General features: G+C 45.2%; 1 protein-coding gene across 4 annotated transcripts in view; it reads left to right on the top strand.

Moving 5' to 3' along the window:
- Window positions 1-24,553, top strand: part of LOC128750181 (IQ motif and SEC7 domain-containing protein 1-like) — a 66,096-nt gene that overhangs the window by 12,104 nt on the left and 29,439 nt on the right. For 2 of the 4 annotated variants that reach the window (XM_053850517.1, XM_053850523.1), the window contains exons 2-3: window positions 739-768; window positions 7,078-7,185. In XM_053850517.1, the coding sequence (XP_053706492.1) occupies window positions 739-768; window positions 7,078-7,185 (138 nt within the window). Of the gene's footprint in view, window positions 1-738; window positions 769-7,077; window positions 7,186-17,861; window positions 19,132-19,228; window positions 24,386-24,553 lie in introns of those variants that run through there. The other 2 variants (XM_053850518.1, XM_053850520.1) reach the window with 2 other exon arrangements.

The raw sequence follows: 24,553 nt of genomic DNA, 5'->3' as shown, positions 1-24,553 counted from the left end.
GCAGCGATCGATAGCTTCAGTAATTGGCACTGGATGTGGAACGACAGCTTGTGTGTCAATGAATCTCATCTGACCACTGCGTTATATTGACCCGGCTCTGGTTTTCACCGCACCCTCATTCCACAGCGGATGGCCGCTGCTATGGCAACGCCAGTGTAATGTATACGGAGAGGAGCCTTTTACTTAGCAGAAATATTTGCTGAGCGAGCGAACGTAGGGGCCACAGAACTTCGAGCGCCGATCCTTCAGCTGCAGTGTTGCACATTAATATTAGTCAATAGTCATTAGTCATTACCTCAGCCAGCCAGCTCCACAGCACTGTACGGCTCAGCTGCAGCGCCTTCCTCGCCGTGAATACCTCATTGTTCCTCCATGTGGACCCGAAAAGAGGGCTCATAAATTTCCCCACACGCAGCCGCTCAGGTGTTTTATTGGACCTTTGTGAAATGGTTCAGAGAACAAGACACTTTTTACTTCTGTTCAGTGCGACTTTTGTTTGAGCACAGTCATTGATCTCAATGTTGCGGTGACAGGACGGGTCCGTTTCATTCGAGTCGCCCTGTAAAATTGCTTTCATGATGGAATCAGAAATGCATCATGGAATTGTGTGTTTTGCTGTGCAATTGACTGTAAACAAGGCTTCTGAAGATGATGCTGCATTTGAATTGTGATTATAAGCTTCACTTCTTGTAGTTTCCCCACACTCAACAAACTTTCATTTCTCTCTCTCTCTTGCAGGTCTGAGAGCGTCCCGACCAGAACAGTCAGGTACGGTTTCAATAATAAACTTGTCTTTGACGCTGATATTTAAATCTTCTGGGTCAGTGAAGTGAAATAACCTGCAGGTCTCAGGGCAGCCTGGTGGTTTTCCTCTGTCTGGAGGTTTGCGGTCAGACTGTTGGCGATTGGATTGTGGCGGAAATGATCTTGTTTCCAATGAGCCAGACTGTAATTTTGTGAACCTATATTTTGCGGGTTCTTATGTACGCAAGCTGAAGGAAAAATAATATCCATCAGGATAAGGAAAAATAATATCCATCATATTTGTATCTTTTTTTATTATTTTTGTGAAAAAATCCTGTTCATTTTTTCTTATTATTATAAAAATCCTATTCATTTTTTATTATATTTATTCATTATAAATAAAAACACATTTACCTGATACACATTAATGCTGAAAAAAGTTCTAATTTCGCATGAAAATGAAACATATCCAGTATAAATAAAAAAAAACCCCACTCATTTTTCTTTCCAATGATAGTATGTATATGTAAGATAAAGAATAAAAGGATAAAAGGATAAAGAAGTGGACTGCCTTGTTTGCGTTTGTGAAAAAATGTTTCCTGTACGTGTGGGCTTCCTTTGGGAACTCAAGTTTCCTCCCACAGTGATGAATTGATGTCCTCTGTGATGGACTAGACCCCACAACATCCCAATACTCCAATACTGTTTAGGTGTTTTTAAACGTATAATTTATATTTGTTCTAAAAAGTGCTCAATTATTCATCAAAAATTTGTTTCGTAGTGGGGTGTTTTTTGTTCAACCCCAGTATTTATCATTATTAAAGATTTTAAATATTTTTTTTCTTTCTTTTGACCTGTTATAAAATGTAAAACTCAACTTAAAAGCCTTCTCCCAACATAAATATTATTTAACATTCTACCACTAAATGTCGCTGAAGTTTCCAAACTATAAGTGTGAAAGTGTCTTCAAAAGAGGTGTGTTTCATAAGTCCTGTTCCTCAATACTGCCACCTCCTCAGGCCACTTCTCTTCTGCTCCAAATGTCCCACACAAGATTTTAAGAAAATCCAGTGGCCCATCGCCTGGAGACGTGAGCCAGTCTTTGAGTTTTGTGCCTGTCACAATGGAGCGTTGGAACATCCGTGGACCAGGCAGAGGAGTCTGGATAAAATGTTCTAAAATCATATTTTCCTGTCAGAAATGAGCTATCATTAATAATGGAAATAAACAGGGTGGTGTGCGGGTCAGCAGTATTCCCAGTGTTTAATGTGCTGAGGCGGTTTGCACATGACCATCCTTTATATTCTGCAGCGCTCAGGTAAGCTAAATCATCCGACAGCCGCTCCTCGCTGCCAGTAGCCTGATGAAATTGGCAAGAGCTGCGTCCTCGTGTGTGAATAATCGCTGAGCGTGAATTAAGTCTTGAAAGTTCTTCCAAAGTCCTTAATGCGTTGAAAATAACACAATGGGGTGAATGTAAAGGAGGCTGTGATGCGCCCATTTGGCAGGCTACTTGCCTCTGCACCGGCTGGGGCAACTTTTGAGGGCCAAGTCTTTTGGAGGTTCCCATCTGCCAGCCTCCTCCACCTGTACCGACGACCACGAAGCCCAATCCTCTTCTCTTTTTCTGGACGGGGGGGGGTCCAGACTTTGTCTCGGTCAGCTCAGGCTGGAAATACAGTTGACTCTTAGTGGTTGCTGCCTGGCTCCAGTCACGCCGCCTCACAGAGAAGGCCTGTGATAGGTCGAAGTGTTCTGACCCATTTAAAAAAACTATATGGCCATGGGTACTACTGTAGTGGCAGATCGCTGTGTGAGCGTGAGATGCTTGGATGCTGTGCTGCTGAAACTGTCGTACGTGATGCCGACTGCTATGTGCTGCGGTGCCAGACGTTGAATAAATAAATACAAATAAATAAATAAATAAGCATCCGCTGGCCGTGGTCGTAAGTATGGGTGGACATAAGTCGAGCAGGTTGTAAGTCAGATGTGACTTGGATATATATTGTGTGTATATATATATATATATGTAAATGTAATATTATGACTGTTTAAAAAATACATTTTACATCAATATTTACTTTTGATTATTTTAGTTTACTCTTTTAAATTTTAATTTAAAAAAACAGTAAACAGTATTGACTGATTTTTGCAAGAAAATATTTGTCTTTACATACATACTTTATACTTACTTTATAATTAATTAGTCACACACATATATATGTATATATATATTTTTTTTTTCAAAAATAAAAATACATTTTACACATTTTATAAAAGGATTTAAGCCCTGGTCTCACATGTTCCCTAGAGGGACCCTCACAAAACCCCCCATGCCACCCTGCCTGCAAACTCCTCCTCACCTCTCTTGTTCTTTCCCCTCCACTCCCCTCATTCTGAATAGATGATGTGTGGTAACCTTTAAAAATCTAACCACTGCCATTGTAGCCAGGTCTAGTGTTGTACAAGAGATTTTAATCTCTGTTTTAAACAAAAGTTATTGAGCCCCCCGCCCCTCCGCCTCCCTCTCATTAAGTCAGGTGCTCAGATCCTGAACAAGATTCTTTTTCTCCACCTTTAAAATTAACCACCGTCACAAGAGCAGCTGATACAGTAAATGAGCGCCGGCTTTATAGGAAGCCAGCTCATCTGCATCTCACTTCCTCCATACTTATTACGGGGAGTAAGTCCAGCATGTCCTACATACATGGCTGAATTTAAACACTGCAGCAGCTCGGAGAGAATGGAGCGTGTGTGAGAACCTCTTCTGTCTTCTGTCTTTAAATGACTGTGAGTGTCCGGTCGCTCACACTTCCTTTATGTGGGTGGTGTCACCGGTCGTGTCATGGCGCCGGCGTCATTAAACTTGTGTGTGTTTGATGGTTCGGTGGGTTTCATTATGATGAGTCATGTAAAAGCCACTGAGCTCGTCGCCGGCGTGATAAATGAATTTATAAACCCGGCTCCCGAAGGACGGCGTGGAGCTTGTTTAATAGTGGTTTGTGTTTGTGCGACGGCGGAGATGTCGATGAAGGCGCCGTCATACACGCGCCGCTCGCCTAATGAGAGGGGAATAACAACATGGCAGTGTTTAATTGGGCTGGAGTTCGCTAATCAAAATGGATGGCTTCATTCTGATGTGGTGAGGAAGGCGGTGAGGAAGGCGGCGGGCTCTCAGCGCCCCTCTGACCTGGTTTTACTGGGTTGTTCTAGTGTGAATATCGGATGATAAGATGCTGTCTGATGCACTTTTGTGCTCCGCTCATTCAGGAACTTGGATTGGCTGGGAACAAAAGCCTGTGGAGCTTTACAGGAGCCACTGGAGGCGCCGGATAAAAGTGCAGCTGCGCGTCCCTGGACACTTTCCGCTAATGCTCCCGTTATTTTTCCCTGCTTGTTTGTGGGCAAGGAAGGAGTCGTGAATGGATTTCTTCTTCAGTGTTTTGATGCGCGACAAAAATCGACATCTTTAGTTTCATATCTTTGGAGCTGGATCTTAGAAAAACAAGATGAGTGGTAGGATAGCTACAATCAAAGCCAAAGACTAATGGCGACGGACAAGAGATTAAAGCATCTGGTGAAGAAAGAGCTGAGCCAAAAGGCAGAGCTCCCTCATCTGTGAAAGCAGGGGTCCCTCCTATGTTTTCAATCCCCCATGTTATGAGGACTGAAACCCTGATGAGGGTTTAAAGATGACTAGTCAATAAAAGCAACGGTGACGCTATAGCTAAAAAAGTAAAAAATAAAATCGGTATTGGTCAAAATTGGGTGGGTCATGTTTTACGAAAAAGAAAAGCAAGCAGGAACATATACTCTCCAAGCTACTGTCTACCACACTTGTATCGAGAGAGTTGAAGCAGGATACTCTCTTAGCAATGAGGGCCTCAGACACTCGGTTGAGGTTCAAACCTGAACCTTAGCTCCATCCCTATGGTTGTTGATGGTTGTCCTGGAAACATCATGGCACTCCCAAGGATACCCTGCAGGAGAGGGATCTTCAGTCTGACCTCAGGTGGATGGACGAAAGTGGACGATGTTGCTGCCTGGATTAGTGATGATAATCCAAGTCTCTTCACTTGTCACGGAACAGGCAAACAAAAGCTTCAAAAATGCAGTCATTTTTCAGCGCTGCTTTTCAAGAGCATGTGGTCGCTGAGATAATCCACTTATCTTCTGTGCTGAAGAAACCTGAATGTACGAGACATTGTGTGAAACTAGGACATGTTTCTTCTTCTTCAACACTGGTATGTGTTTTTGCTGTTCAAGGGATCAGAAAGCGGCAACGTCTTGTCGGTTTAAAGTGGAGACTGAACGCAGTTTCCAGGAGATGCAGGTGTCTGAGGAGTGGGCTCAGTTTAACATGCAGCCAAAAATCAAGCTGTCCCGTTGTCTGAAGTCATGTTCGCCCGCTGGGACCTGGGGGTGACGGCTGCATCGCTTGCCATCGCTTGTTGCCATGGCGAGCGATGCTCAACGTTGACGGCTAGAGCTTCCCATCTTCGCCCTTGAGCTCGTCCTTTTTTCCATCGAGCAAAGGAGGGTCTTAATGAGGCTTTGTGGTGAGGGCGCCTCCCCGCCGATGAAATAAAGTCGCGGAGTGTTTGTCATCAGCTGCAGGTTGCTGCGCTCCGACGAAATGTTTGACTGGAGTGCAGGCTCGGATTCAAGAGGGAGAGAAAATTGAGAGGAAATCAGGGCTCTCAGCGGGATGTTAATAATTCATTATGCCAAAACAGCAGCAAATGGCAGTTGCAATGACAGACTCATTCAGTGACTTCACCCCCAACATGTTGAGTCAAAGCTCATGTCTCTCTCCAGCTCCACAATTTGCCTTGATTTCTTAAACATATGCACATACGTAGGAGATGGCAGCCATGATTAACATCTCAAAGGTGATGCCCTTCTTTTATCAAGCCAGATGTGGCTTTCGCTTCCATCTCCCGGGAGAAACCGGTGGTGTGGCGGCTGCTCACTGACAGGCTGAGAAATATACCGGGCCTGTCTGAGACGAGCGGCCCAGAGGTGGCACGGCTCAGTGGAAGCCTTAACAAACACGAGATGAGAACCTAATGTCTCTTCGGTAATAGCATCCGCTGAAAGGAGATGAGAAATGTCGCTTTGATGATCGGTCGAGTACAAAACTGTACGACAAACCGAGACAGACAATCGCTCTCCAACAATTAAATGGTGGCTGATTCTAGAACAGGAAGTGATTTGACCTTGTTTATTATGACCAATGAATACAGTCTAAAATGTTATATTTACAACCCGCCGTTGGTGGCGGTGTCGCCCTAAGTAGCTGGGATAGGCTCTATTGTTTGTTCACTTACCCACCGATGGGATCCAGGATATAAGGGGCTCCTGCAGGGTCAACCCTAACCTGCCCAAGGAAAGGCTATTTTACGCTTCATTCACCGGTCTGGAACCGACACTTGTTCTCTTATACACCACTAGGAATAGTAGCTACTGAGAGACGGATCCAAAGTTGACCAGCAGAGGCTCTGAAACGTGGGATTGAAATTTGTTTAATCCACATTAATAAAAACCTCAGTTTCAATAATAACAAACGTGGATTCAAAATCGGTGATGAAGGGAGAGCAGTTGCGATTCCTTTAAGATTTTCATGAAACTCACCTGCGTCGACTGGTGTCTTCCTCACGGCGCTTGGCTTCAGCCAGACCTTTTAGCTGAAGACAGATCAATAAGAGGTCCACAGCCATTAATCACATCTCGCATGTGAAGGATGAATAGGATGTGTCGGCCACACAATGAGATCCATCAAAGCGTATGACAGCCCAATATACCGCAGTGTTTACTTTGTGGCATGTTTTGAGCCCCTCTTCGTTCTATTTCCATGTCTTCCTGGAGCCGAAAATTCACTCCATAGAAAGAGGGTTGGGGGGAGGGGGGGGTGGTTAAAAGTCAAACGTTTCATTGAAGTGACTCAAACATTTACAGTCTTTTCTTTTATTGAAGGAAAATGCCCTGGTTCATTATGTTTGAGGAATTAGGCTGCAGAAGAGACCGGAGAATATTTGAAAGTATTGCAACAGAACTCACAATATGTCCTCAGAAATGCTGCAGTGGCTGATGGTGCAGCATATTTGAGGTCAAACAGGCACCTCCAGACCAGACCTGGGAATCACTGAGGCAGATGTTTGCCCTCCTTAATGATAAAGCGGGGGGATGTTTGATAGGTTGTGTTAAAATAGCCTCTCCTGTGACCGGACTGGAGCAAAGTCACCAAAGCGCGCATTTATACACCTGTCCTTATGTGTCACTTTTAGAATTATGTTTTGTCGTGATGCATTTGTCCTTTTTTCCCCCCTGCAGGAGACATGTTTCGCTACCTCTGGAGGTCACCGAGAACCCTGGGAGGATGGCCTCTGTCGGATGCCGGAATGTGGTCCCGTGCCGCAAGTGGAAGTCAGCGTCCTTCGGGTACAGTAAGATGTGTGAAAACACTGCATTTTCCCCGACGTCTTTAAACTCTGTTAGCCAAACGCTGGCAGAGGCTTGTTAGGCGTCGGCCTAATGGAGTATGATGCCTGCCTGTGTGAGCCGTCACTGCTGCCAAGCCATTAGCCAGAGCTGAGTGCTGAGCGTCAGAACGCCTGTGAGCTAGCGACGGGAGATGAGTGCAGGCAGTGGCATCAGTGGGACAGACTTAGGGGGCTTCAAAAGGCTGGAGAGAGTTTCAAAGACGCCTCCCAGGGCTGTGTGCTTCATCATCAAATAAGAGTGCGCACTTAATCCATAACCCACTTTAGGCTCATGTGCAGCCCACAAATAAATCCCAGTCTATAACGGGGACGTGTTCTATTTTTAAAGAACAGAACGCTTTCTGATGAGTAAGAACATCTGTGGGTTGTTTTTAGCCGTGAGAGGCGAGGGGTACGGGTTCACGCGTGGACTCTTGCTGGGTGTGGAACGGCAAAGCTGCACAAATAGACCCACACAGGTTGAAGGTTCAACTGCGTTTAACTTTTTCAGCTGCCTCCGATAACTGGCAAATAAGTTGACCCATTTTTGAGATGAAGAAGTGCCTGAAGGCTTTGTTTTGTGCGCAGCTTGCTGGTTTCTCCCATGCAGAGGTTAAATGATGGCTCTGAATTGATCTGCGGGTGTGAGTGGCTGTCTGTCTGGGATGGACTGGACACCCGAGATAGCGATACAACATACAGCCCAAACTTGTCATCCTACACTTTTATTTTCGATGAGGTGTCATGAAGCGGCCGTGCTGACTGAGACTCTGTGGAAGCGATGGCTTTCCAGTCGAAGGCATTTATCATGATCAAGTCCTTGCTTGATGGGCACTTCTGTTCTCAACAAAGAGGTGTGAAAACGCCGCCTCATCTGAACTCTTCTGGGATTGGATCCCGGAGAATGTTTAACTGAAGTTCGAGAGGTGCTTCACCCTGCAGCGCGGTAACAGCGCTGGTGTCTTCCATGAGTGATTGATCTTTACGGCGCTGTCTGCTGCTGTGGCAGGAAAATTGAAGGAGAAAATGTGTGTTAATCATCAGTCCATTAGGGAGGTGCTGTGTCATGGCCTGCAGTGCGCTGAATCAATTGACTTCTTTGTGTCTTCAAAGGACTTGGATGTACAGTAAAGCCTTCAGAGTTGCTGTTAAAGATCTAACGTACAAGCAGTTGCGTGCTATTTTTCTTTTGTATATTTGGAGCTTGACTGCTCAGTTATTTGGATGTGAGGTGTTTTCAGAGATTTCTGGAGACATTGGTGACATGAGTCATGTGTCTTCTATGTTATGAACTTGTGAGTTAGGGGTGTAAGAAAATACCAATACACTTGAATGTTGCGATACTTTCTGAAGCAATACTGTATTGTAGGCTATGTTGATAAATAAAATAAATGAGTTTGTATGTTTTTGGGTTGCAACAAGACAACTCCGAAGACTTTGGAATGAATATTGTTAGTTTTCTGGATTGTGATTGTCACTAAAATAATGGGTTTTGTTCCTTAATATGAAGTTTTCTTGTTGTGAATACACATTATATTGCAATATATATATATATATAGTCCAGTTACTCCTACATTTTGTGTAGCCAATACACAGCCCTATTGTGTGTCCAACACACAACCTTATCATATCAAAAGTAGGGCTGTCATCGCAAATTCAACTTGGTAAAATCGCCCTTTAAGAAATGGTAAAATAAAGTTGTGATTAATCGCTAGTTAACTCGATTAACACGACCCGCCGAAACTAAAGTGGCAAGTGCAGGTGGTAGGAAATTGCGAGGTGGACTCTTGAATCCTCGGAGCAAACTTTCCAGTGCTTCACGTGCAACTTTGGCGATCAATCCACCCGCTGACTTTAAGAGTTGTAGTAATCTCAGTGGATGCAATTGTGTTCATACAATGTGAGGGGCCTTGAACGGAACACTTCCCCCCGGGATGCTCCTGAATCATTACTTGTGGTTTGTACTTCCCTCCTCCATCTGGCCGCCCCTGTGTACCTGGTGTCTTTCGCTCCCTCCGTCTGCAGCAGAGGCAATCTCACGCTGAAGTAGCATTTGATCAGCTAATAGCTTCGATGTGACAGCTTATTTCCCATGGCGGAGTGTGCTTATTTCAGTCAATGAAGTTCACCAATGATGGATCTGGTGAGCTGCTTTTTATCTTGATTCTGCTGGAAGGCGAATGATCAGCATACGAAACGCTCCGTAAATTAGATTAGTAGGAACACAGCAGCTTGCAAACCATTTAAATGATGTTCGCTTCGCCACCGCTGGTCGCAGCCAGCTCTCATTCCACCACACATCGTAATTGAACAATTTGTCGTGTGCAGTGGACGATTCACATGTGTGCGCTGTGACTTGCTACTGGAGATAAGCCTGGAAGAAAATGAACGCATCACAAGTAAAGTGAAGCAGCATTGAATACGCTTCTGTTTTGTGGAGAATGAAACGTTCAAAAAAATCGGATGGAAGAAAACCTATTCCTGATGCCCTTCCCTCTGTTTCTGTGCAAGATGTGTGATATAGGAGTCGCACTCCAGAGAGTTCAAGTCTACAGTGGCAAAGCCCCTGAGATTGATGCTGAAGTCTCAGGGTGTCGAGGAACTGTCATGGCTGTCACAACTCCTCTGTGTTTAGTCTGGGACTGTGCCCAAGCAGAGCCGGCCAAGGTCATGGGGGAAGTGGAGGGGCCATCTGTAAAGGGAGGGGGATTTTAGTTTGTTCCAGTTATTAAGAGGAACCAGCACTGCGACACGGTTGACTGTGTGACGTTGATCAGTTCATTGTGGTTCTGTGACCTGGCTTAACTTTTAAAGTTGTGGTGCATTATGCTGCTGGTGTCATGAGGTCTGTCGAGGTTTGGGAACCAAAACCCAAAAGCAGGAGACATGGCACGAGTTCAACCATGGTTTCATCCAAAACAATCTCCATGATGGGCGACACCCAATCTTAACTTGACTTGACTTAACTTGAAGAGACCATGACTTGACTTGATGGTGGCTAGAGAAGACTAGACGGTTCCTTGACTTGACATGGGAGACTTGACTTGATGGGGCAAGATGAGACGATGACTTGACTTAACCAGACTTGGTGATGACTAGACAATATGAGACGAGACGATGGTGACAAGACATGACTTGTGGACTTGCCTTGATGCGGCAAGATGTGATGATGACTTGACTAGAGGGCTACTTGACTTGGCATGGATGAATTGACAATGATGATGATCGCCAGACAAAATATGAGGAAACATGACTTGGATTAGCTTGAAGACGGCTTGACAGTGACTGTACAAGACAGGAATCAACTCCATGGTTACTTGACTTGATGTGGCCACTTGACTTGAAGAGGCAAGACGAGATAAGACGAAAACAAGACAAAATGTCAACAGACAAGACTTGTCTTAACTTTATGAGATGACTACTTGACTTGACAGTGACGACACGATACGGGACTCAACTAGAGTTACTTGACTTGCGTGGAGACGTGACTGAACTTGATAAAAAGATGATGGCATGATGATGACTTGATAAGACTTGTGGATGAAAACGCGCCAACCCAGGAACAGATGGGAAGATAAAGGCGAAGACTCGAGGTGCAGTCATTGAAGGCATTAGCAGGAGACAAGACTGACAAGGCGCACACAGGAAGACAAGTCTCAGCTCACCAAAATAAGGCAGGAAGTAAGCAACCGAACGTTGAAACTAACAGAAGACTAAAATCCCTAATAAAGTAGAACTAGTGACCGTGGTACTTTCCAATGGTCTGCCGTCAGTAGTTGACATTATTGGATGATGTTGCAGGCTTTAAATCGCTCTATCATGGGCTGCGGTCTTTCAAATCGACTACCAGGTCCATTAGATTATTGCTGATTTCAGTTCTCAAACTCCAAGACGAATGTGGGGAAACATTCATTAATTCCAGTTTCACTCCCTAAAACTCTTGCTGGAGAGGATTAAAGCGACAACAAGCATCCCATAATCCATTCCTCTGTCAGATGCTCACGCCATTCTTAATAAGCCGTTACTGTAATAGTTTTCTCCGGCTATCATTTCTCTTTCCCTGCTTTGTCCTCACACGACTTGTGTGCGCCGAGCTCTCCTCCGCTGCGAAGTGTGAAGCCTCTCCACTGTGTTTACCCAGAGAAAGTGAAAGTGGAGCAGTCGGCCTGACCAACGGGGAGACAGGATTGTCATAGTGGATGTTCTCGGGTTCAGCCCGGGGAAAGTGTTTGGAGAGCATGGCTCGATCCTGAGCCTCAGATACTGAGCGCTCTCTGGAGAGGCGAATTTTATCGTTCTTTATATTCAGATGTGGGTCGCTGGAATAAGAGACAACTACATTCTTTTAAATATATCTGAAAACTATCGCCCGTTTGCTTCTCTTCCAACTATCAAAACTATTTTTGCTCCAGTCGGATTCTCTTTCTTGCATCCCCCCCCACCCCAACTGAAACATCTCCTGTCCCATTTTCTCCTCAATGAAGAACAAACACAGGAAGTGGTTTTATGGAGGTGTTCTGCTCATGCATGGACATAAATGTCCCTGCAAGCGCTTGCATCCCGGCGGCTACATCTCCCAGGATGGCAAGGGAAGGTGATAAAGCTGCTAATATCGCCGTGCCTTGTTTATCGGTGTGTTGGAATTCCGATGTGCCGACCGACCGCTCTGAGTGAGAGCGGCGTTTCTCACATAAATAATTCAAGCTCCTCATAATGTTCATTACGGCCAAAGACTATTCCTGAACTCGTGATTATCTCAGGTCTTTTAATAAAAACGGTGCAGAGCCGATCTAATCCAGCTCTAATGCTGCGGCATCACAGACCCCTGGAGTCTGCTGATGTGCTCAGACAGTTGGTGGCAACTCATGATTCCAGGTCCTGGTGAGAGCACATCTGCTGATGTGAGATTTGCTGTCTGAGATGACTCGGTATGAAATTGCACAGGCCGTCCTTCACTTATTACAGGACATGCCTGTGCTGGTCACCATACATGCCTTTGCTCTTCATATAACATGATAACTACCACTGTCAATAACATGGTAAAACAGGGAACATTGCAATATAGTAAACTATCTTGTTGTGGTAGTTTACATGATGTTGAACGCCACTAACTCCACTTCTTAGTTAGTCATACTCCAGGAGTAAAACCAGGACTACAGAAACTTATGAGAGTCCTTGATATTCCATCTCATGGAGGAAACTGAAAAATCCATCATATATTTTGAGATCTAAAGCCACATTTACCAAATAGTCTTGTATTACTGTTTTCTAACTGCCTTGTTCCAGTATTATTACTGCATGGCTGTATTGTTATGACACAATGTATTAGTGTTATGACTGTGTTATGACACTATATAAGTGTAATGACTGTGTTATGACACGATGTATTAGTATTATGACACTATATTAGTGTTACGGCAAGATATATTAGAGCAGACTGAAATAGGCATTCATTCATAAACGTTCATTCATTGTTAGTCATATTACAGTGTAGTTAGTCTTCAGTCTTTTGCTGACATCATTATTATTCATGACACCTTAGATTGGGAACACATCAACTATTAATAAGATAGTTACTTGCTTATTCATGGTCACAAATCAGTAATTATGATGCGGTTTAGAGTGAATTGTAGGTGACCAATCCTGAATGTAAAATGTAGCCAGGCACAACTAGACAAGAAGTACTTTATCATGATTAATTACAAGCTAATAACATGCTAGTCCATGTACAAATTATCTTTTATTTAATGGAGTATATGTCACTGAATGTGACAATGAAGTGAGAACTTATCATTGTTTTATCATGTTATTATTACAGTGTTCTTGAAGTTATATTACATCAATATTACATGATTATTATTATGTTGTTTTATTATTATTAGTAGTAGTAATAATACAATATTATTGCTGCATTCTTGTTTATGATCAAATATGCATCAGTTCACAAACCAGACAACCACCAGAAAAAAAAAGCGTGCTGTGGCTCCTTTGAACTCTTGGCTGAGCCGGCGCTCAAAGTTCCTCCGGCTTCTGTTTCGTCATCACATTTTGGCGAAAGTTAATGACTGACTCCCCGCTGCAGAGTGGAGCCCAAAGTTTTGGACGCGGAGCATTAAACGTTTGGCGTGATTTGTTGCTGTGACAGTGAGAATGTGAGACGCCGTCTCTTATTTCTCCGGCTCCGGCTCTTGATCTGCTGCCGTGGGAGAAGCAGATGAATGTGTGTATTAGCCGGCGTGGCTGTTGTTTCTGTGCTCCTATTGTTTTGCACTGGGGCTGCTGAACCGCAAGTAAATGGCTTAGGAGGAAAACAACAAAACACAATAACGGCAGGCAACAGTTTAGTGGAATTATTGGTCCCTGAAACAATTTAAGATCTGCTTTAATTTTCTCATGGTCTCATAACTTCCCAGTGAGGTGCTCCATTTATACCCCCCTTTATGTGTGAAATTCTACCTGTTTCAAACAATGTTATCAGGGATCACATAGGTCCAATAAATATTGTAATTTTTGCGCTAAAGATATGATAAAAAATACGATAAATACATTTTCATTTTCTTCCATGTGTTGGACACTACAGTCTCTCTTGAAACTGTTTTGTGATGAAACTTATTAGAGGAGTTTGTCTCCTACATCAATATTTGCTATGTTTAGATATAATAGTTACCCAAGTGTAGAGATGAGAAATTCAATGTTTCACGTCTCTGGTAGAAGCCGCTGGTGTCTGACAGACTGCTCTGTCAGCTTTATTTCGGGGTTAAATTGAGCTGTCTGTCTGCTGTGTCTCATGTCTCTTAACAGTTGACTTTAACTGTGGACCAGTCTGGACACATTTCCTAGATGCTATTGAAAAAATATTAGAAATAATGTGAATAAATGATCACTTAGTCATATTCCATTCTCTAAATCATGATACAAACTGTCAATCCAAAATGGATGTTTTCCATTGCCTTATTGAAGATTTCACTCATACTTTGATCGCGTTCGAATTTGTTGATGGTCCCTAACTGATGCTGGGTTGTAGCATTAGCGCTGCCTGTGAGAGTGTGTCTGCGATCAGTGAACCCTAATGGGGACGCGGAAGAGGACGCCCCCGCCAATACAGGAGCGGAGCTCCGTCCAATATCCAACTATTTTCACCACGGTGTTTCTCCAAGGCGCCACAGAGCTGCATCCACCTATGAGGACCACTCCCTCTAATAAAATAAACACGGATCCAGAGACTCAGAATCGACCAGTGTCATTATCAAAGGTGCCCTGTATTTAAAATAAAAAAGTTTTAAGCTACGATCGTGAACTAGAGTCCACCACACTCTCCACAACTGTCACATGCTGGAGCTGGCTGTCAAACGCCGCAGAGCTGGAGAGAGCGGCGTGCCGTCGCGGTCTCTTCATGTTCACGTGTGCATTACTACTCAGCGATATATCCACTAGGGGGGGCTGCCCAGATTCAAAAACAACAAACTCCTAAACAAGTATTGATAATGTACCTCTTGCACTAAAGACGAAACAGATGCAGGTATTTCCACCATGACTGTCTCCTTTGTGTCTCATTCCCCCCATGGTTTCCGGTGGTACTGCTCCGTTCTATCTGAAGCCGTACCAACCGTTGAGCATAAATGGGCCATAATTAGAATATTGGGTTTTCAATTGGAAAATAATGAGTTGGTTCATCAATGATATTCAATTTATTTGCGTCCTGGGAGGCGTAAGGTCAGTCACCATGACCCTCTTTTAATGAAGTGCTGGTAGTGTTTCACAGAATATTCCGGGTTCATTATATTTTGAAGCCGCCGTGTGCTAATTCTGTGGCGGCAGAAGACCCCTCTCCTGACTGTGCCTTCGCCTCTCTATTCCATGTTCCTGCTGAATTGGATGTCATGTGAGATTATCGTAGCCTGCTACACTCTTTCCTAGCTTATCCTTTCATCATCTCCATCCCCTCATGGTGTCAAGCAAACGGAGCCTCGCTGCGCCTTTAGATCTTGCTCCAAGTCTGATAAGAGCGTTAGCTATTCTGCATGTGGAGAGGAGACTGGGAGCAGTGAGGTGTCCGAGGGGGGGACGGGTGTGAGGACCCCCCGCCCAAATCTACAGCCGGTTTTACCTGACTTTTCCTGAGGAGGGGTTGGTTTGGTGGAGATGTTGCTGAGCCTGAAGCTCGGCAGTGCAGGTTACAGCATGACAGAGGGATTAGATGGGAGTAGAAAGAGCTATATTGAGATGGATGGGACTCACAAGCCTTCCTCTGATCATAGGTATTGATCCATACTATAAATAGCAGCCTCAGTAGCGACACCTGTTGACATGTTGAGAGCCAGCAGACAAAATGATATTGGTCACTTTTCTGCTAGATTTCCCAATGGCACTTTAAAGAAAGAAACTTTGGAGTGGTGCCTTTTAAATCATGCATACGCCACCTGCTTTATGTGCTCCTTATTCTTTATGCTCTTTGTTGCCAGCCTGACAGCCTGTTTCATTTCTGAGCGGAGAGAGGAGGCGCAGCCCTGGTGTGTGACTTTTCCATTTTATTAGGTAAATACATTGAGAAAAAAAAAAAAGAATCTTTTTCGCTGACCAGTTTGTCGAGTTTCTATCAAGGGAGTCAAGCTCTGTCGGGGCTTGTCTGTCGCAGTGAAGATGTGACTTCGAAAATGGATGTCAAACCACTTGTTTAAGTCTCTCATGAACGTCCGAGCTCCTCACTATTTACAGTCGATGACAGTGAAAAATATATGCGCATATATAATGAGTTCGAGTGGAGTGACCCATCATGTTAGCATGGGTGTCCAACGATAAAAATACCAACCTCAAACCCACTGCATTCTTCTTGTGTTCCTCACCACGTTTCAGAACTATTCTCTCATTGACTCATGGCAGCATTCTCCTCTTCGCAACCTTCAGAATTAAAGTCAATAAAACAGTGCTCCGACTTCCAGAGGTCCTCTTTTGAAGTTGTATTTCGAATGTCAGACTCAACCAAGCACAGACGCAGGTCAAAAAGAGAAAGCAAAATTCTTTTCTGCTCCGAGATCCTTGATAAAAATATGTATTAAGTTGGTCCAGGTTGCCATGGAAATAGTCATCAAGACAGCGGCTGAAGATTTTTTTATCCTGTAGAATCACTTCACAAGTCCTGCTGACATAACATTGTCATTGACTTGAATTTCAAAACCAGTTTCATGTCTTGGCTGGGATGCACTTAAAGAAGCGTGGGGAACGAAATTGACTCTTAATAAGTGGCAAGTGCTGCAGAGAATTCGCCAGTGGAAGGTCACGTTTGCAGGCAGCTCTTTGTTTGACCTGCTGTGAAACACTGGTCTGTCTCCTTCCTCTGATGTCTGCAGCCTTCCGGCCATAAAGCTGCAGAAACAGCTCCTGCTCCCCGCCGTGCCCTTTGCCAAAGATTTAGAGGGGCTGCGTGCCGTTGTTGCACACGTTACTATACAGGACGTGTTGCTTTGTCTGCAAAAGAGGAGCGGCGTTATCAGATCAACTCGCTTTCAATCCATCTTTTGGTTTTAAAACGTCTTTATCTCTTGTGTGTTGCGCAACGTGGACTTATCAAACCTCCCGAGGGAACAGTTTCTCAAACATCACAAGTGGAACGCATCCAATTAGCTCTGCGCGTGGAAGTAGTGAGACACTGCCACCTTGTGGTCAATAGTCCTCGGCGCTCTTGTGTGGCTCCTTCATGGGCTGACGGAGATTGGGCCCCCTGCCGAGCAGCTGCGCGGAATAAAAGTGTGACATGTTGGCGGTTCCTACGGCCTCAGTATTGATCAGAGCGTTCGCTGAAGTGTGTCAGTTCTGAGCGCCTCATCTGACCCAACCAGTGTGGCATCAATTCTGACTCGCAACTAAAAGCGCAGAGATATTTTTCGCCTCAGAAAGCATCATTTGGACTCGCCTCCACCGCCTGGTTAAAAAGAAATGTGCAGTAAGAAGAGGAAGCGAGAGCAGCAGTGACAAATGAAGCATGAAACACACACAGAACTATGGGGCCACAGACAGCCCAGGATCCATGGCTCTGTCCCATCCATGTGTTTCTGTGTGCTTTAAATGAACACTGTAATAGCAACAAGACAGTAAACGTGTACAATTAGCCAGACGACACAAGTTCATGAACAAAAAATGCCCAGGGTCCCAGTCACCTTCTGCATTGACACTCAATACATCGACAGAGGATGCTGCTTGTCTGCTCTGCCTGGCTCTAATTTGTCCCCGGGGACTGGAAGACGTCAGCCCAGTGCCTCTGTCTGTGGTACTGAGAGAGAGCTCCGCGCTGTGTGTTTGTGAGTCTCCATACATGTCTCCCTGCTGGTTCCTCTTATAGACGCTGTTACTTAGTAAAGGTGTCAACAGCATGCAGGCAGCAGGATCAGTGGCTCGGCTGGTAAACAAGAGGCGCACACAGCTGCATGTTTCAGAACACCAGCTGCTGTGAAAGTAGCTCTTCTCTCATTGTTGCTGCGCTTTATGTGACCACAGCTTCATCTTTGCGTTCCATTTTTTAAATTTAAAATTTGAAAGTTTTTAGGTGTTCTGTTTAATGAAAAAAAAAGCTAAAAAAAATGTTACATAAATGCAGAATAGTAGCTGTTGTTAGTAGTTTCAAAAATCTGTCGTCGTTCACTGGAGTTTTGAGGTGAAACACGAGCAAAATGGTGCTATTGTTTTCAAAAGGTTTAGTTTGGATGTAAGGTATCTGTGTGCCGTTGAAGTGTCAAAAATCGTCTTAAAAAATAGCCCAGAAAATAGGTGCGCCCAAACTCTTTTGACCTGTGGTCCCACATCTCATACTCCATTTATTGAAAAAGCTGTAGTATAAACTGAAAAATACAATTCCTTTGAATACTGAAGGGTGTTTTTGCTGCCATGAGGGTCTCCCTGATCCAGTCCATATCTCTTGGTTTGGTTAGAGGCCTAGTGCCCTCTGAGGACTCCATTGACTCAACTGACCAGATCAGGTCGGTGTAACCCTCCCTCAGCATCCTGCTCTTCTCTATGAGGCTCTAGGAGGATTCTGAATTTCCTCACTGGTGCTCCGACCCCTGAGCGTGAACGACATGCATCAAACCCATGATGCAAAGTCGATAAAATCAATGCAAAAGATACATAATCCGAGGGAGTGTTTCTGTCCTACTCTGCCCTCTGGTTGTTTCCCTCTGGCTTCTAATTAAACGTGCCCATGCTGCATCTGTTTTCAGGCATCCTTGGCACGCTTGAGAGAAATGCATTGATTGAAGGATGGCGAGTGTCAGGGGGGCCGAGTATGTGAGTGGAAGAGAAATGAGAAAGGAGAGGTATGAGCAGAGGAGAAACAAAATGGGAGGGTGGGGAAAGAAAAGGCATTATAATGAGCCCTACCTCTGACACATCCTCCTGTTTCTATGGAGACCAAGGAGCCAATTGTGTGGCCTTCATGAGGACTGTACTACTAAGAGCAGATAAGAGGGAGGAGAACTCTGATGCGCCTCGATGTTTATAAGGAGAGGAGAAATGTCTGCGCTGCTGTTCTGAAGGTGCTTTCGCTGGTGTAGGTGCGCCGATGTTTTTGGCTCTGTCCCTCATGCCCTGAATGGAGTCATCTTCTTGGATGTACGGCGCATCTCCTCCAGCCCATCACCCCCCCCCTCAGTCCACCCCATCATCCGCCTGCCTCTTGGATGCTCCCCGTTACATCACACGTTTGGCTCCCTCCAGCCCGTGTTTGAGACTGGGAGGGAGACTGAACGTGAGCGAGCCCGTGTGCGCACACGCCATCCAGCCCCGTTGACCAGCAAACAGGCAAGATGGACAAGCCAAGCGTGTGGCGTGCCGTCGTGAGCAGCACAGACCCCCGGCGGAACAGAGACCCCGGGTCCAGACCGGGCTCTGCCATCGGTTACCGGCTGTATGACATGTGAGTAGCATGTGGAGGATGAATGGGACGCTCTGGGGTGGCGCTCATTCATGGGTGTGTAGCGGTGGAAACCAGTGTGTGGTGTCTCTGCTGAGTCACCAGCCAGACCTTGCGGTGTCCTCTCATGTTCTCCTGCTGCTAGTAAACAACGTTCCTCACATGGGGAGGGGCCGCGACCCTTGCTTGTTTGGATCCATTTTTAAATATTGGTGCTGAAGCCTCTTGCTGTGGCAGGACTCTTGTAGTGAGGGGTGTAAACAAAGCATCATCTGCAGCTCTCCTGCGTGAACATCTTGTTCCTTTATCCTTGAAGTTCTTTCCCCCACTAGACAACATCCCTGCAGCGTGCATGTGAGCGTCTTGCTCATGTTCCAGCTGCTGTTTAATCACATGTCACCGTCTAATACAGGAGTCAGTCATCTTGATGAAGATGAGACCTTCACGGGTGTCTACGGAGCCCTTCGCTGGCACTGGCTTCATCTCTGTCTTGTCTCAATGTGTCCAGAACACGGTCACGCATGAGTACATCGCTCTTGCACTTGCCAAACACATTTCCTAGAAATGCTGGGATGGCTTCAGCTGTTAAAATTCTGCTGTATTTTACATTGTCATTTGTCATTTTGGTATCAGTAAATAGTGGGCCGTATTTGTCTAATTTATATCATGAAAACAATTCTTCCAGTTGTAGTTGTGTTGAAAATGGCTTTCAGATGACACTGACCATGCTAAAATGAATACATTTTTACAGTTTTTAAATATTACTGACGCTACTCATCTAATTTGGAATTTATTTACATAAACATGAAGCTATATTCCAGTCACAGTATACAAATATCTGTTTATAATGTCGAAAAGCAAGTCTCACCATTAACAAAAAGTCATTTTAAAGGTGTTTGTTGATTCCTTTTGTTATGAGATGTTATTTGGGGGTGTTAAATGAGTGTGAAACGGCGTGGCAAATGTTCCTGCTGGATTCCCTGGAACAAACCGAACACCCCTTTAATTGGTAGTCGGAGCAGGATCGGCCTCACCAGCTGTAAATGTCATTTCATTTTTACAGGCGAGCCCTTGCTCCCGTGCAGCTCAGGAACCTTTAAGACACGCTTGACTTCGGTGTTTTGGCCGCACGCTGCCGACAGGATCCCTTTAGGTCTGGAGGAGTGTGGAGGGGGGGGGTGTGTGTGTGTGTGACATATGACGAAACGTGAGGCGGATTTAGATGGTGTGCAGAAGCAATGTACTTTTCTCATTACGGCAGATGTGTTTATGTGCCACGTGTCTGCGCAGGACTTAATGAATCAACCGCCGGCAATTAACTGGTTTAATAGAAGAGGCAGAGCTGTTTATCTTTTCAAGGCAAAGGCTGAAAATGTGATGTTTTGAGAGTGAATATTTATGCAACTCTTATTCACTTATTATTTGTCCCAAGCTTCCATCGATTGACTTTTACATTCATTATTTAAAAAAAAAAAAGCTTTCATGAAACGCTGTTGTCTTCAAGTAACCTTCGGCCTGAAAACCCGATTGTTATTGCACTGCTCCTGTTCCAGTGATGCCAGCGCTGATGAAAAAGCGAGTGCGTCACCGGTGCTGACGAAACATTCCTCCACTCCTGTGACGCCAGAGCCTGCTCCGCCTGCAGACCCGGGCAGCAGCTGTAGTAGTGTGCAGGACTGCAATGCTCTGTGCTGCCAGCTCACTGGCTGGCATGCTCACCAGTCACATGGCATCTTACTGCTACACAACTGGAGAGTCGGGCTTGAAAAGGCTGGTGACTCTTTTCATTTCATTCTTGCTCAGAAATGATGTCTCGTGCCTCTATGTGGCTCTGAATTGCTGATAGCATCAAGAAAAGCTCCGCTGTTTTATCGCTCTACTAAAATCCATGGACACGGATAAAAAAATGCTGGAAAAGTCCTGGATTTCCATAAAATCTTGACACAGGTTGTTTTTCTAACTAAGAAAATGAAGTCCTCTATTAGCCGATTGAAGCTGCAGATGCTTTCCCCCCCACCAGTTTGACCATGGCACTGAGCTATTCGCCGAAATAGCTCCAGATTGGTTCTTGGCGGCGGCCTCGTCCAACTCAAAGCCTGTCATTTGCATGTTAAAACATCAGCAGATGGATATTTGGTAACTGGCACGGAGACCAGAGCCTCTGCACTTGCAGCTGGAGCCGTGTGAGGGTTCAGCATTATCAATCCGTGGGGAGCCTCAGAAGCTCCACGGGCACAGCATCATAGTAAGTCAAAGTTACCTCCGGGGAGTTGCTGCTTCTGAGGCATTCGTGGTCTTAAACAGCCCATAATAATCCCCTGCTTTTGCCAGTGGCAGCATGGGAAGCAGAGAGATGAAGGGTGCATCAGTAGAACATAATGTTCCCTAGAAAAGTACTAGTCATATCAAGTGCTTCTTATCTTGGCTGCCATTTAGAATGTTTAGGAAAATAAGTGCCCAACTTTGACTCACACATTTATAACCCCCCATCTCTGTTTAACTTGCATGGCGTGGGGATTATGGTTTGCATCGTACGGTCTGTATTTTTTTGCGCTCATTTCTCATCTCAGGATTATTAATCTCAATAGTTTCCTGTCTTTTAATCGCAAATAAGAATTTAAAAACATACTTTATTGGGTTATGTTATTATATATTTGTGCTTTTCTGTCTGGGTTGCATCTGGAGGGAAAAAAGACACAATGTTTTGGGCTCCTCCTGAGTTTATAGACAGAGGAAGGTTGATAACTTTTCACCCCAAATCTCTTCTACTTTACTCGCATTTCAAATATTAAATCACTATGTATACTTTTCCCCCAGGCTGCATGTAAAGCATCACTGCTTACATGTATTTTAAAGCACGTTTTTCCAGGTTAACATGATCGTGTTCACCTGGCCCCGCCCACCTTGCCCATCTCCACCGCTCGCCGTTCCTTGAGTCTTGAACGGGCCATGTGCCAATCCGCCTGACAGCACAATCTGCCGCGGTGTACAGAGCTCATCCTCATGCAAAAGGAAAAAAAAACATGTGAGATTATCGCTCTGTTGCCCTTCATCGGAAACTCGCATGTTTGAGGAAGCTTCTCTTCAACCCCTGTAATCCAATCGTCCTGCTGACAGGACGAATTTGATTCCCCGTATAAGTAACAAGATCAACAGGGAGAGCAGATTACACCGGAATCCCCTGTTATATCTCGGCCTTGCTGTGTTGAGTGTGGTGAAGGTATGTTGTGGGAAAGAGTGTAGAAATGGAGTACCTCATAGAAAAGTAATGCTACTGAACAGCTGTATTTAGTAGTGAACAGTTCAATAACCTGCTGTAGTGTCTGACTCGGTGCAACCTAACGCGTCCACCAGGGGGAGAAGTTTCTCAGCTTGTCTCAGCAGCAACCTATTGGTCACCAATGCACGCGTGTGTCCAGAGTAGTTTTCTGTTCATTGCTATGCGTTCTGATTGACATCCTCATTTGTATTCACCTCCCTTTTCATGAAGCAGTGACCTGACATCCTGTGGAGAGATATGGGGTCATGGCGAACCCCCCTCAGGGCAGCTGGTCAGTGATTGACTGGCCTCTCGTCGTGAAGGGGCTTCGATGTTAAATATTAGAACATGGCCGTGTGCTGTGCTTGTTACACGGTGCTTTCTGTGGAACCTACCTGATCCATTTGGACCTTTTTGGGGGGAGTGAAGGAGGTTTTGGAGGCGTACTTTACATCTCCGTCAGCCAAACATGAGCTTTGGCCTGCAACGAAAGGCAGATCATTAACCCTGATATGCTGTGTATCATGACCAGAGAGGCTCCTCTGAAGTCAACTCTCTGGCAGTAACCGTCCCCGTCTTCCTTCCGCTTGACCTCAGAGAGTGAATTACAGCTCTATATCGCTGTTGTCACTTTACCTGCACTTATTTCCTCCCCTCCCGATGCATCTTTACTCACTTATAAATAATGTAGAACATTCAGAGAGCGGGAAATAAGACTGTCGGGAGACTGTTTATGGTAATGGCGATGAGCAGCGAAGGGGAGGAAAAGACAAATGAGCTGCGAAAACTCTCGGCCAGTTGAAGAGGGTGGATTAATAAATTCCGCCTGTGCCCGCTCTCTCTGTAGTAAACAGTGGCTGCGATGAGCGTGACTGTTTGTAGGCAGCAAAGATTTTGGTGGCTCTGTATATGTGGTGTTTTTGTGTTTGCCCCGTGGCTGAATATTGATGAGAGGCCTCTCCTCACCCCCTTCCTGAACAATGTTGGGACAGGGTGGCACTGAATCCGACTCAAGAGAAAGAGCGGCTCTGTCTTCCTCAACAAATATCACCCGTGGAAAGCTGCGTTTTGTACTGAACCTCGACTGTTTAGGCTTTAAATTCTAGTATAAATAAGTTGTAGAATGATTCAACTGTGGTTTCAAATCATGCAGATCCAAATATGAACCCATGAGAGATGTATGTCGTAAGTCAGGTGTGTATATTTTAGGTGTTTTACTTTATGTGATTGGGAGAACCTCATCTGGCCGCACAACATTGCAGCAGCCCCTCCCTACTGAAGTGGCTGACCAATCACGGCATCTCTCCGAGACATCCATTTGAAGCTTGGGTAGTATGCTTCTGTTGCCCGGCAACCAGAATCGGCACATTTCTGGGAGGTCCTGCATGGACGGTCGTGGCTGTGAGGGACGCAGACGCAGGCGAGAGCTGGACAGATGATGCTGCTGAGCTGAGGAAAGTCCAGCGAGGAAGTTTGAGGAGGAGCTACTGTGGGGATCTCTTCTCAGTCTGCGCTTGCTCTTCCTGGGAGTTTCAGGGACTGACATTCCTTTACCTGTGATTGCTTCTGCCGTGACGTCTCTGAAGACCTGAGGCGCTCTGCTGCCTCTGGAAGCGCCGGAACAGACCGACTGACCTGGATAGAAGCTAAACAGAGACCAAATATAGAGCTTCCTTTTAATGCTTCATGAGGAGTTTTTGGTCCAATTTCAGCCTCAAGGGCAAACTAGCCCTGAATTTCTGGGGTGGGCAGCGACTGAGACAGGTCCAGGAGTGATGTGGTTCCTCTTGGCAGGTTACGGCACTCCGGCTGTCGTCCAGTGGTGAAGCAACGGCTGCCCACGAGTGGAATTAATTGACTGGAGAAATGAGCCTCTTTATTCGGTACGGAGGTTCTGTTCTGGTGGCGTCCTGAGCTGAAGATGTGGAAGTTTAAATCCTTCTGCTTGGATTACTGGCACGTGCTTTGCTTGCACCCGCACAGCAACTTTTACAAGAGGTACGTTGGGTGTTATTATCGCGGCCGCTGTTGGCTTGTTGGCATTGCTGTTTAGCAAATCAATATGACTTCAATTACTTCATCTAGCGGGGGGGAGACGGAGAGATTTTACTCAAGGGAGGCGGCGAGTCATTGATTTCTCTGTTTTGTAGTGGCACCTGGGAAAGG

The sequence above is a fragment of the Synchiropus splendidus genome, chromosome 18 (genome assembly GCF_027744825.2).
Source record: "Synchiropus splendidus isolate RoL2022-P1 chromosome 18, RoL_Sspl_1.0, whole genome shotgun sequence".
Classification (NCBI taxonomy): domain Eukaryota; kingdom Metazoa; phylum Chordata; class Actinopteri; order Syngnathiformes; family Callionymidae; genus Synchiropus; species Synchiropus splendidus.
This window is presented reverse-complemented; position numbering and strand designations above follow the sequence as displayed.